Consider the following 14,221-nt stretch of genomic DNA (forward strand, 5'->3'; position numbering starts at 1 on the left):
TAGTGAAAATAGAGTAATTTAATTCTGGCTCCAGTCTCCTATTAGGATTTGTCATCACTCCTAACTCTTGGGAATGCAGCTCTGCAGGATTTAACTGAGAAGTGGGAATCTGTCTTCACTAAGGGGATTTATCAAAACCTTTAGTGCGGTTGTGTTTGTCACTGCTTTACATCCCATGAGCTCTCTAGCTCATTCAGCTTAATCACTGACCTATGCAAATACCGTAGAGCCTACTTCACATAGGAATTTATGCAATTATTGTATATTCTGTATATCCTGTCAGCCTAGAGCATGTGACTGTGTGCACACATCTGACTAAGCTAATAACCCACATTCACAGCTCTCAAATAAAAAAAAATAAAAAATAAAAAAATAAAATCACAGAGCATCCCGTTTTTGCTTTCAGAGTCTTGGAGTCAGAGATCCAATGCATAATGAAAATGGCTGGTTCATCCTGGCAAACCCTTCCACCAGCCTGGGGTTGTCTCTCTCTCTGGATGTCTGGCTCCTTCTATGAATTATGAACCATGATCCCCACAGGCTCCCCAGCGGCCACAGATGGATTGGGGGCAAAGCTGCCCATCTCAGCCGGTGGTGTCGAAGGGCATTTGTACTGTATGAGAGGATGCAGTTGTTTGTGTAAGTGGTATGTGTTCTCTTGCCCTCTGTGCACCACACTGGTGTCAGGTTAAAAAAGGACTAAATGGGTGACAGATTCCAGCGTGTGAACAGGTGTGACTGGAATCAATAAAAAGATCTGAGGATTTTCAAAAATTATTTTCTGGCTTTTTGATAGCATCGCATAAAATATGGGGAGAGAAATGGCATGGTGACATGCAACAAAGATGCTCAGCTGCTTTTGGCCAACAGGATGCCTTTTATATCATTTATTCCAGTTCAATACTCGAGAGTCTAACCAAATTCAAACTCATTAAACTCACTATGAAAGCACTAAATGTCTCTCCTTTAGGAGCTGGTGGAAGAAAAACATCTGTTCTGATCCTTCTAAACCTTACTGTGGCTTTTGACACCGCTGATCATGTGATTCCCCCTGACAGGCCCAAATACTGCACTTGCATGAAAGCTTTAAAGCAGTTTGGTTTTCTCTGCGGGTAATGGAAATTGTAGATCCGCTCAGTTAAAAACGGCTCCGCAGGGCGCCCCTTTAGGTCCGTTCCTGTTTTCGTGTAAAATGTTACCCTTGAGCAACTTGGCTTACTCTAAGACATAACCTCCACGTCAACTCTCATGCAGAAGACGCGACTGTATGTTTTGATCCATGTAACGGAAACAAAGATGAAACTCTCCTTCACCGTCTTCATGACCTTCAAAGTTGAATGTCCCAGTTTAATAAAGACAAATGTGAGGTTGTAGGTAACAATAATATGATTGCCACAAAATGCCAGACCGCTTGGACCTGGTGTCCACGGTGCTGAGAGGATGAACTGTAATAATTTCACCTCATGAGGTTTATGACCAAATACCTGAAAAATTTAATTCCCATTAGCCTCAGCTGTTCTTTGTGTCTAATGCTAATATGCTAAACTATGAACATGGAATGCATTATGCCTACTAAACCTCTGCATGTTAGCATTATCACTGTGGTCATGTTAGCATGCAAATGATAGCATTTATGACCATTTATGATCACTGGCACTGTTTCTCTTTCCATTTTAAGATAACTATCGATTATTTTTAAAGCACATCTGGGTTCATCCCCCAGCTATGTCCCTGATCTTTAAACTACCCATTAGATATTGTGAATTGTCTGAGTTCCTCACATAGGGCATTTCTGGTCATGGCAAACTCTAAGGCTTATTTTGATAACCTTCTGTTTCTGTGATTCTATTTTATTACTTATTTAGATAGTTTAGTGATTGCTGCATTTTCTATTTCCATTTCTATTCTTTGCTTCCTTTATCATCTCTTCCTCTCTCTTATCATGCTGTGTCTTTTAAGTGTTTCTATATAAATATATAAACATCTCAAACTTTCAAAATGTCAGATTTTATACACAGTCCAGCTTCAGGCCAGCTTCTACTTAAAGCAAACATATTTCCTTTTTATAGACAGTGTGTGCAAATATATGACATGGGTGATAAATCAAAAACTATGGCATTCTTCTTATCTTCCTCTTGACATATCCTCCAGCGTCTGGGCTGCAGCCTCCAGAGAAACAAAGCAACTCAAGAGGGCTCTCAGGCATCACAGTGACGCTGCTATGCAACAATAAATAAAACGATGATACCATACATGACTCAGTGTACAGATCCGGAGATAATAAACCAGTCAAAAACCATTTCTTCCCCTCAACAATACCCTGGCTTTTACAGGGCTCCTTCAGCAAAAGGCCTCCTCAGCTGTACATTATTGATGTGGCTTAAATTGAATGCGCCTTTGTTCCTCCATCGATGGACACAAGGCGTGTGTCTCCCTTACATGGGGAGTAGTGGTGAGTGGTGGGGGAGGGTTGGGTAACTCACCCCCATCCCATCATGCAGCAGGCGATTCATCCATCACATTAAGAGGTGCTGCATCAATCATTAACAAGTAGGCTCCTGCTGAAAGGATGATGGACAGCTTGACAAATAAGTTAAGATGAAGTGGGACAAGGTGATGCACGCCTTTTTCACTTTTAGGGCAATTTATTCGAGACACAACAATGGAATATCCAAATTCAGGCAATGAAATGATCCCAAATAGAAATGGCCATAATTCAAAATGGAAGAAAGTAATGGATAATGGGTTCTCTCTCAGAGAGTTATAAATGCCACTAAACTGAACTTGCAGAGTGAGTTTTCAGATGCTTTCAGGGAGTCTGGGGTGGTCGGGCACAGACAGCACTTAATACTTTTCTCCTGGGTGACCAGCTCTTCTTAGAGAAATTCCACTGTTTTTTTTGCACTCACCCAGGTGTAAGAGATGCATACTCTGATTATCTAGAAGTCCCGGATAAACCTTTGAGAGGATTTTAACAGCAGGTTTGGAGAAGGACTGGAGCCGCTCACTCAGAATAGGATTATTCAGGCTTTTTGGAGGGATTTGACATTTTAGCTGTTGCAATTCTGACAAAAGTTTGGATGAAGACCAAATTCTCTAATCTGTTTGTCCACAGCCAGCATACCTAAGACCTGCACCTACTTGTAATTTTACCTGATGAGTGATCAGGTGCTGAAAGCACAAATGACAGTAAGCTAAAATGCAGCTCAACACAGCATTTTAACATCTTTTAGCCATGCCCAGTGCCCAGTTTTCATCTGCAGCAGGCAGCTGTTTTCAACAGAAAAATGGGCCATTTAGCAGCTAAAGAGCCAGATGTTTCCCTCAGGAGTGCTGGTTGAAAAAATAAGCACCTTTCAACATTTTGGCAGAATTTCCTTCAGGCAAATATCATAATAATTATGTCAATATTGTGTTTAGAACTTGTGCTACCACAGAGTGACCAACAAATAATGAATTCAGATTCAGAAGCATTCAGATGGTAATATTCAATTTATTTGTAAGTCTCAACAAATCCCTGGAAATGACCGAAACCACCAGCAGGTTAGTCCATTTCTCATTACTTTCTGACTTAGCCAGCCAGTCAGTTGTGGCAATAGTGAGTATTTACAGCAACAGGACAGTGTTAATGACTGACTCAAAATACAGTGCCCATGTTCATGGCAATGAATATCACCCAGTGTAACAGTGCGTCTCAGCCTAGTATAGCATAGTAGAGAGGAATAAACTATATCAGACTTTTAGTCTCACATGAAAAAATGTCTTTGAGTGTCGTCAAAGACATCTGGAATTGAATTTAACTGTAAATATATTGCTCAGACCAACAATCATCAGCACTTTGTGTCATGACCTTTTTTTTTTTTCTGTTGCCAGGTTTTCCTGCTCATGTTGGCAATCAGAGTTCCTGATTGCACTCATTTAGAGCCAAGGAGCTCGTCAAATCCACAAACTGAAACACATTTTGAAAAAGTATTTTGGTACTAATTTTAATAACAGTGACTCACACTTTTGTTGCTTTCATTCGAATGTGTTATCACAACTAATTTCATTGTTGCCATTTAACTGAGCTGAACCCACTGGAATTTGATTGGCTCCAAGTTTACTCTCTATCCCTGAAATTACACCAGTCAGGTTTTTTTCCCAATAGAGTTAAAAGTCTGACTCTGAATTTCCACGGCAACCGATTTACTGTAGAAAATCAATGCGTATCACGGGCTTAAGCGCTCATGTTCACACATTACGCTTCAAGCTACATGTCAATCAAATTGTTTTTATGATACACTCAAGCTGTCTTCCCTTCCTTTGATTTGTTTTTGGTTTCTTTTTTTGTCTTATACTTTGCAGTGATCAATGATTGGAAATAATCTTCCCTTGTAAGACATTTACGGTCAAGTGGACACCAGCACACATAGTTTGCTGAAACACTCCCTGAAGGCTCAACAATGTGTTCTGGTGTCCTACATTCGCCCCTTGTCCACTCCCACTCTCAACACTAATTGGACAAACACTAACAAAGCTCCTCCACACACACACACACTGCACTAATACTGTACCTACACTTGGGCATATGCTGCATTCATACTGTATCACGTAAACACCAGCTGCTGACTGAGAAACTCTTGTGAAGCCCTTGTTAAAATCACAAGTAGGATATTTTTATTCAAAAAGTGTGGGGAAAGTTAGCTTATCTTAATATAGAGACTGAAAAACTGAAAACCCTAACCCCTCTGCCTTGTGAACATTCATGTTATCAAACAGATCATTCGTCATCGTTGTTGTTTTTTGTGAAGTATCAAAACTGATTGAGCAGGGCAAGAGATATCTTTTTTAATTCAACATTTTTCACAGGATTGGTTAAAATTCATCTTCCTTTTCAAAAACTCGTGCCGGCACTACCCACAATACAACTCGAAAACCGACAGTTCAGCTGGAGATTTGACTTTACATCTTGGTTTAATTACACTGAACAACAGACTTTTGCAAGACATCCATGTTTGCCTGAAGTTCCACACTGTAGAGGTCAAACTGAGCTTTCCTTGTCATAATTACAGTTTTAGTGGATACACTTATTCACTTTCTTTTTGAGAGTTAGATGAAAAGACACAGCCGTCACATCTGTCCATTAGCTGAAGCATAGACTGTATAAAACATGGACGTAGCGCCCGTGACGTCACCCATTGGTTTCGGGGAGTCGGTTTTGTGACCGAACCATGGGCATTTGAGCTGCGCCATCTTGGATTTTAGTGGGAGTGTGCTTTCCATATTTGGCGAAGAGTTGGTTACTCTACGGGTCAGCCGGTCGAGAACCCGGCCACTTAGCTCGGAACAACCGAGCTAGCCTAAGGCTAATCAGCTAGGCTAACAAACTAAGCGGCAGCTACACGCAGCTACATCCACCACACAACAGTCCCCGAGTTCGACTAGCTCGAAACACAAACAACAACAGCCGCTTATTGACAGAGCTGCTCTGTAAGCAACGTCGGTGAGACGAAATAAAGTTGTAGCCCAGTATTCCCTCAATAAACGGACTCCGAGAGCACAGAACACATCGCAGCAGCGTTCCTAACATTAGCTGTTCTGGGCCTGTATCTGTATCAGCAGCGACCATAAATCGGCAATTAAGTCATAAGCCAGCGGCAAAATATGCTAATACATGCTAATTAGCGCAAACATCCAGGTAAAATAGTGAGAAATTTACTTACCGAAAAAACTGCAACACAGACTCCTTCGACGGTCGGTTAGTACAGTCTACACTACAACAAGCCATATTGTCACAAAAACCAATCCGAACATCTGCAAACAAACACGGACACTGCAGCCCCTGCCCCCGCTGGAAGTAGCCGGAGGCCTCTGGATGTAGCCGCCTGGCCCAGCTGATGCTTTAGCAAAGAGCAAACTGTCAGTGCCTGTCTATGGAGCCTAAATAACACTAAAACGGTTGTCTAGAGCTGTGTTGATAAAATCGATTCTCCTATTATTTTATTTTGTCCGACAATTAACATCGTCGGACAGTAAGCAATGCTTAGTTAACGTTAAAAATAAAAAAGTGCAAACGTGGACATTACTAAATTACGCTGGACAGTAAGCACTGCGTACTGTCTGGCGCCATGTTCATTGTTTGGTAGCTTCACACCACGCGCATGCGTGAATTCGATGACGCGAGTTCGTACGCGAGCACGTACGAATCGATCTTTACAAAATAAAATGAGAATCGATTTTATCAACACAATTCTAGTTCTGGGACCTCTTAATAACGATTTAAATAGTTAATAATTCACTAACACTCTATCTAATTTATTTTGGAATTTTACAGTGGCTTGTGTGCTGGACTACCGACTAAATAGCAAAACAAGATATAACTATAATTTCCGGTCTTTATGCTAAGCTAAGCTAAAGGTGTTCATCTAACAGACAGATTCCACTGTAGCGTCGATGTTCTCATCTACGTAACGCAAGAAACCAATCAACTGTGTTTCTTAAAATGTTGAAATGTTCTGTTAAACGTGCAGGATGTTTCAAATAAATGCTGCCCGGGTCTCTCATTTGTCTGCTTTGCTCTGATATGACGTGAACATGACATTACACTTTGCCCACAGGTTCCCATCTTCACTCATTACGAAAGGTTAATGGAACAGCTGGACCTTCCAGAGTCACGTCGCCCGCTCAGCAGTCCTACCTTTGTAAAGTTTTTCACATTTACCTGCCTTGAACCCATCCCAGCCTTTTTTATTTATTTATTTTTTTAGCACATTAGTACATAACATCAGCCCATTAGTACAACTGTCACTGTTTATTCAAATGCATCATCTTCATGGGGTCTTCTTGTTCATATGCCCGCCCTAAAGTACAGCTGGTCCATCAATTTTTCATGATTTTGCTGTCTGCTAAACCTAATGTATAGCCCACAGACAGACTCATATGCATATTAATTAGAATGGAAATGACAGGACAATTATTCTTTCAGCTGAGGACAAAACCAACCGAATGTTAAGGCAGATAAAAAAAAAAGAACCCAATTTCATCCTCATAGACAGAGATTTCATGTCTTTTTCAGAAAATAGTCTTAAACACAGTTTTAATGTCAGCCATACAAATGCTGCTTACAAAAATGTATCACAACACAAGCTGACTTTAAATATGATAAGCGACAATAAAATATGCACTGTCAGGAGCAACACAAGCAGCAATTGCAATACAAATTTCTAGTTGCTCTTCACTCTGTTTCCCCCACGGCTATTAACATTTTAGAGGGCAAAGCAGCTGGTTCCAAAGGTTAATGTCCACACCATTAGAGAGCGACAGAGCATGCGTTTATCCCTGTTTTTTTAATTAAATTACAGAGAACTCATAAAGGGTGATTTATCCTGAACACACACTTACTGCAGTCCTAATGGAGCACTAGCTTCCAGCTCAGCTGATTTATCCCCCTTATGTTTCTAAGTGGGTCGTCTTGTCATGGAGTTTGTCATGGCCTACTTAACAATACAGGAACTCCTAATTAGATCATTTGTCAAGCCAGCTGATTGCTTTGCTTGTTCTTTTTATGGTGTACAGGAGAAGACATCTCACTTTTCACTGGGTCACTCAGAAAATCGTCAGTCTTACCTTGTCACGACCACATAAACAGGAAACACATGCAGCTTCCAAGCCAGCTCAGAAGCTGACATAACTTAGCTTTTAAAAGAAAGTAATAAGCTTGAGGGGATGTAAGAGCAAAACAATCTAATCCTGAATGAATCAAAATGTTTAGAAATAGATGTCTTGATGCTCAAGCTTTATTTCGGACTTTTCTAGATGCTGAGCTATCCACAAAATGAATTAATTAATGGCACTCTGGGCAGGTGCACAGCAGTGCAAGTGCTGAAAATATGACATTAAAAAAATGGTGATTAGACACCCTCTAGTGGAGGATCATTACAAAAACATCACACCACAAACCTCAACACAAACTTTTTGTCCTCTGTGCTTCCAAAGCAAAGCCCACCAAACCTCAAAGTGAAGGAAGCTCCTGAAAGAATGAATTTGAAATACTGATATTCATATTGAACAGCTGTAGTCCTTTGCACGATCTACATTCCTCCAGTTATAAAACAACACAGAAGTGTGTGTGTTACAGTTATACTCAGTTTGATGAATTAATCCTTTTCATTTCCTTTAAATTCCCAGAGTGAACTGAAGATAACCAAAGCCTTCTTGTACGTCAGGAATTGTTTCGTGTGGACTGTGAAATGCACTCCATACTACAATAGGGTTGTTGTTCGCAGCATGCAGAGTGTTCAGGTGAGTGTCTGTTGTTGGAAGACACAACTTCTTGTTTCATATCCTGCAAGCTTTAATAGTAATAATGCATGCGTGACAAAAAAAATGGCACGAATCTACACAGCAGCAATCACTCTGTGGAAATATACAGTCTTTCTCAGAACAGTTGCCACAGTAGATTATACATTATTACAAGTATTACAACTAAGGAAATTCCCCTGATATTATGCATGCTTGAATACATCATTCAAACAAGCAAATTCTGTGAATAAATAACTACATTCACCTGTTCATTCTCTTGGTATCACTGCATTTAATATGATACCTTTGAATTTTTTTTTTTACAAAATTCAGCCTAGTCTGTACGACCAGCAGAATGCAGGTTAATGTCACACTCATTTTGCATCTAAAATATAATCAGTTACACACGTATTTCTACAACATGCAACATGTCAGCTCTGACTTGCACAAAACAACCTATGCTGCTTGTAAATCCATCAAAAGTAGAAATTGTTACCAGGTGTGCAATCCAGTGTCTGTGTCGTTCAGGTTCAAGAGTCATACACAGATTTACATACTGACATTAAATCAAATTTAATGTGAGACAGAAATGTAAAACTTAAAATTTATTGCCATAATGATTTTGCTTTGACCCGTGGCGTAAGTTATGGGGCTAGTTCTACATTGTGGAAAATATACATATTCCCTTTCCTGACAAGAGTTAGATGAGAAGATTGATGCCATTCTCTCAGTCTTCTTTTTAAAATTTGTACATAAAACAAAGTAGCTGTTCTTTGGGGAGTTATGTGCCAGATTATTTCTTCTAACTTCCTGGAGAAAGCAAATAAACATATTTCCCAAAATATGAAACTATTCCTTTGAGATGAGAACTGAATTTCTTTTTTTCTTTTCTTTCTTTCTTTCTTCCTCCCCTCCTTTCTTTCTCTTTCACTTTTAAATCATCCTAATGGGTGCATTATTCAGACTTCACCTTCCATAACTTGTAACAATCTGCGAAGGGTTGGAAAGAAACATTAAGTGCTCCAATCAATAGTTTGATTCAGTACAGCAGAGTCCTACATACATACATAATGCACCTCCACCAGTATGTGAATGTCACCCTGTCAAACTCATTATGTCATTTAGCCTGCGCTGACCTTCGTTCATCAATATTATGGGCTGCTGCTAGCTTAGTCGCTTCAGTTTTCGATAAAAAGATGCCGCCATCAAAATGGCGGCCACCCCTATCACAATGAGGACGGCCACAGCAATTCCCAGGCCAACAGAGGTGCCCCTGCCATCAGACTGGCCACCAGACAGTGCTGCGCACAAATGAGAGTGACACCATTACGGGATGCTTTATTCCAGCAGACAAAACAGAAGACATTGTGACTTGCTGCAGATAAGAAACGTTTTTCATTTCTGAAGGAAATTTAATTAGTAGAAACTTTGTGAATGGCTTCTCTCATAGCAGTCAAGTCAATAAATAGCATACTTACCCTCTTCTTTGGAGAGAATGGCTGCAAAAAAAAAGACAAAAAGAGACCGTGTTTCATTATGAGGGATATTTCATGTATATTCTGGATATTTCCAAAACGTTATATTTGCCAAAATATTGGAAAAACATTTCTGTGTGTTAAATATGAAGCTATAGCCAGGGCACAGTTATCATAGCTTAGCATAAAGACTGGAAACAAGCGGAAACAGCTTGCCTGGCCTTATGGAACATTTATAGCAGACATCTGCACTTTAAAGTGTTTATTAATGTCTAAATTATTATTCATTATCTGTTTAAAATGTACATCAACCTGCACTTCACTGCACTGTGTGCTTCATAGGTTATAAGCCATTTATCAAACATTTACTGATTACAAACATTAACTATAGACTTAGAAGTAAAGTTTGTCATTTTCACTTATTGTATAGATTAAACAAACAATATATGATGTGTTCATTAATGAGCTTGGAGGTGGGTTATAGGACAAAGTCAGGTTAGCTGTCTCCCCCTGTTGTTTCCAGTCTTTATGCTGAGCCAAACTAACTGCCTGCTATCTATCTTTAGCTTCCTATTTAGATGACAGAGATGAGAGTGGTATCAATCTTCTCATCTGACTCTCAGCAAGAAAGCGGATGAGCACATTTCTCAAAATGTCAAACTTTAATTTTGCAGATCACAGCCACCTGAGTGATGTTTGTGTGTGGCTTGCTCTGCTTTGTGAAATTTGCTTGAAAGTGTCTGAGGAAGATTTCTGTCAGATAGAAACACTGAATTATTCAATCTACAGGTAGCTGTCATTACAGTGTCTGAACACCTCATTTGCACAAAAAAAGGACACATAGGGGACATACGGTTCTCTGTCTTGGCCCTTATAGCCACTGTGAGCACAGACGGCTCAGTGATGCTCTCCTGGACGACAGTGGTCTCCACACTCCTCCTCTTCCTGTTGCATTGCTGTGAATCAGACCAGATGGGGAGACATGAGTTGAGGAGGATCTGGCTGGCACTGGAGATTTCTGTTTGAAAGGCACGTATCGCCCTCCTACCTTGAAGGTGCTGCAGGTGCTGCGCTCACAGAGCCGGGTAATGCAGTGCAGATAGTAGGTGGAGATGGTCTCATTCTGCTGCTCGATGAAGCGGAATGCTGGGAAGTAGAAGCGGGCCTTTTGGCTATCTCCGTTCTCCAGCATGGTGGTCAGCTGATCTATGGAGCACCTTTCAATAAAAGGCGAACCTCACAAGTGCCCCATTTGCACATCACATGGATACATACAGGCAGTGTATTAATGATAGAAAGGCAGGGAGACAAAATCAAGAATAGGGCTCCCTTTGGATTTAGAGGTAGCTCTGGTTTACTTATTACATGGAAGAGAGGAAAACCTGCAGATATGTGTAAGGGTTTAAATTTAAAGCTGGACTGCTGGACCAGGAGACAGAACTCATTATCAGGCCTTAAAGGACTGGAAGAAACTCAAAAGTTATAAAAAAAAAAAAGTAGCAGCTCCTGCAGCTCACACTTTTTTCCCCCCACAAAATGTTTTTAGGTGTTTTTGTGACTTACGAGACAAACAGATTAAAGGAGGTGGAGTTGGAAGGCTGTGGAGACACTGAGGCGTAGCACCGGTCCAGAAGAACAAAGTACCTGTGGAGAAAGAATGAGGTCCCCAGCACCGAGTCAGAGACTCCAGGTCACAGGTGGAATCCTCAAATTTACAATACATCAAGACAGAGTCATGTGGTTGGAGACTAGGAGATGGAAAACGTCTTTATTTATCTAAGTGAGCCGATCAGGTTTCCGTGCATTACCAACATCCAACACCTGTATTCATCAAACTGCTAAAAGTGAAATAGTGAAAGATAAAAGTAAAAATCCTTCAATATAAAAGTTGTTTATCGAAGTTGTCATGACTTAAAAATACTTTTCATTTTAAACGAGGTGGAGGCTGCAGAGGTTTCTTAAGTTGGTTAGGAGCAGATTACTGCAGTACAGGAACAGAGATGGTCAAGATGGTCATAATGAATATGATATATTTTCCAAGAATAGAGCTGCCGCTGATTTTATCTGCAATCACTTTTCTCCATTGTGTGCTTCAGATTAGTTTTACGGGTCCAGGTCTGAAGCAGAGAAAGAAAAAGCTGCAGGTGTGATATGATGTTAATGGTTCTTACTGTGATGTCAGGTTGGACGCAACCACCTGGACGTAGATGTTTGTTCTCAGTTCGACACCCAGAGGTGGTATAACAAGGGGCACGGTGTAATTTATATCCTGGCAGAGGAAGATAAGGATAACAATTAAGATGAAAAGTTGTACATGCTGTTACGCAAGATTAATCTTCTAGGGTTACAATTTACGCAAGTTACTGGCGGAAATGAGGGTATTTATTTATTATTATAGTATAGAAAGGTGTAAGTTGGCACCTGATACAAGGCCATGCTGAGCGTACTGATGAAGCTCCCATTGTTGTCCTTCAAAGCAATGGAGGAGGATGACCTGCGAGGAAAAAAGGAATGAGATCACGCTTGTCATGCAAGTGTAATGTTAGAAGTGTTAGTGTATGTTTCGACCCATGTATTATAACTGTAGCCCTGTGATCGGCTGGCAGCCTGTCCAAGGCGTACTCCTCCTCTCACCCAATGTTAGCTGCGACTGCCTCCAGCGCCCCACCCGTTACCCTCAAAAGAATAAGGATCATTGGATAGATACTATAACTGTACACTTACACATCCACCTGGGTGTTGTTGATGAGATACTCCAGTGGATAAGCACATGAGTAGTAATATTTGAGTTCTGCATTGTAGGTGATTGTTCCGATGGTGGGGTCGAAGGATCGTACCACCCCGCTGACGTTGACGGTCTGGATGTTGGAGAAGTCTGAGAATATTCCCGTCCCTGGTGCGCTCGTGGTCTGAAGAATTATTTAATAGAAGCATGATTATTTGAGAAATGGTTAAATATAAATGGTGGCCAACATCTCTCAGCACACCAGGCTGTAGTGATGAAATCACATCAAGAAAGTGTAACAACTCATTCTCCTCAGAAATGAGGCTGGTGCGATTGTGTCTATCTGTCACATTAAGCCAAGAGCAGACTGCTTCGTCTCATGTATGTCTGGCTGAAGTCCTCTTATTTCTACCTAGAATTCTCTCTTTTCCACCTCCTCTTGCCTGGCCCAAAACCCAGCTCTCAGACCCCCCTTTCAGTTTCCTAAATCTGCTCTAACTCTCCTCAGCTAAATGTTAACAAGCCCCAGAATCACCAACCCTCAAGAACAGAAATCAGGAAATTTAATTGATGCAATACTTACCAAGAAATTGCTCCCGCAGGCGTTTCCTTCTCTGATGGGGAAGCTGAATCTCACCACAGGAGGTGCCACCGAGGTGTCCAGCGTCCCCTGACAGTCCACGTTGTCCCGGATGCGGTTTAATATCAGTAAGCTCTCGTTGTATCCAGTGTAGATAGCTGGGCAGATCTGAATGGCCAGGTTGATGGCAGACGTGCCACACACCACGGCGATATCAGTGTATTCTGATGATGATAAGATGGAAAGATAGTGAAATAATTTTCGTTTATTTGAACAGAATTTTGTTAGTCACATCTACTGTTCAGGGGGGGAAAGTGTGTGAAAACATTTCTGAAAAATATGAAGCATTCACAGGCACATTTCATAGAAAAGCCAAAAATACAATCAATAATTTCTTATACCTATTTAAACACCTAGGTTTCTGCTGTAAACACATATTCATCAGTGTAAATAGTTCTCTCTCAAGTGTGCTAATTAAATATCAGAGCCAAAACTAAAATTAATGTGGCCTTCCTAAAGGTCTGTATCTGAACCAAAATCAATACAACCCCTCCGGTCTGAAACCAAAATGTGCGAGAGAGAGAGAAGGTCACGGTCATCTTACCTGGTCGTCTCGCGTATGCTCCGCAGTCAGATAAACTGAGGGCCTCTCGGCCCGCAATACACAGGGAGGTCAGTATGAGGAAGCTGAATAAAGCCATATCCCTGCTCTGCCCTCTGTGAAAAAGCTGAGGCAAACACAACAGATGTCAAACACAGCAAATACTAAAAAAAAATAAAAATCCAGCACAATGCAGCACAATGCAGCTGCAAGTCCAGGTGGTGCTTAATCCAGTGCTGTCAGTCAAGGAAAGTTTGCCATTATCTTAGCCAGGATCTTACCTCCTCAGTCTCCTTGCTGGTTTAGGATAAGAGAGCAGTGGGCTGTTTTATATATGGTTAACACGACTGTTGTGCGGTCACGACACTGTTGTAGGATTGGATGGAAACAGGGTCAATGTCACTTTGGTGGAGCTGCCTCAGTTTGCCTGAACAATTCGGTTTTTGTGGCTGAGGCGCTGTGGTCCTTTCCTGGAGGCAAATGATGAAACCCAACACAGTCCCCTTCAAAGTTACACGCTTAAACAATGCCCATAAGGCTTTGTGAGTCTGTGTGTGAAA

The 14,221-nt window shown here is 41.0% G+C and overlaps 1 protein-coding gene across 1 annotated transcript; it reads right to left on the minus strand.

Annotated features, from left to right (window-relative positions):
• Positions 1–9,444: 9,444 nt before the first annotated feature.
• si:ch211-229d2.5 (zona pellucida-like domain-containing protein 1) lies at positions 9,445–13,761 on the minus strand. Its single transcript, XM_041046913.1, has 10 exons — positions 13,665–13,761; positions 13,064–13,284; positions 12,480–12,664; positions 12,177–12,249; positions 11,927–12,024; positions 11,319–11,399; positions 10,804–10,972; positions 10,609–10,711; positions 9,759–9,779; positions 9,445–9,581 (listed from the first exon to the last, which is right to left on the minus strand). Exons 1-10 carry the CDS (start codon positions 13,759–13,761, stop codon positions 9,445–9,447), a joined length of 1,185 nt encoding a protein of 394 aa, XP_040902847.1.
• Positions 13,762–14,221: the final 460 nt, after the last annotated feature.

Source organism: Toxotes jaculatrix, chromosome 9 (genome assembly GCF_017976425.1).
Source record: "Toxotes jaculatrix isolate fToxJac2 chromosome 9, fToxJac2.pri, whole genome shotgun sequence".
Lineage (NCBI taxonomy): Eukaryota > Metazoa > Chordata > Actinopteri > Toxotidae > Toxotes > Toxotes jaculatrix.

Excerpts from the sequence above, each read along its gene's own strand:
- si:ch211-229d2.5 (XM_041046913.1), bottom strand. The coding sequence starts at position 13,761 with ATGGCTTTATTCAGCTTCCTCATACTGACCTCCCTGTGTATTGCGGGC. Across the intron at positions 12,250-12,479 it reads AACAACACCCAGGTGGATGT|GTCATCCTCCTCCATTGCTT; the intron begins GTAAGTGTACAG and ends TTTTCCTCGCAG. Across the intron at positions 10,712-10,803 it reads GCACCTGCAGCACCTTCAAG|CAATGCAACAGGAAGAGGAG; the intron begins GTAGGAGGGCGA and ends TCTGATTCACAG.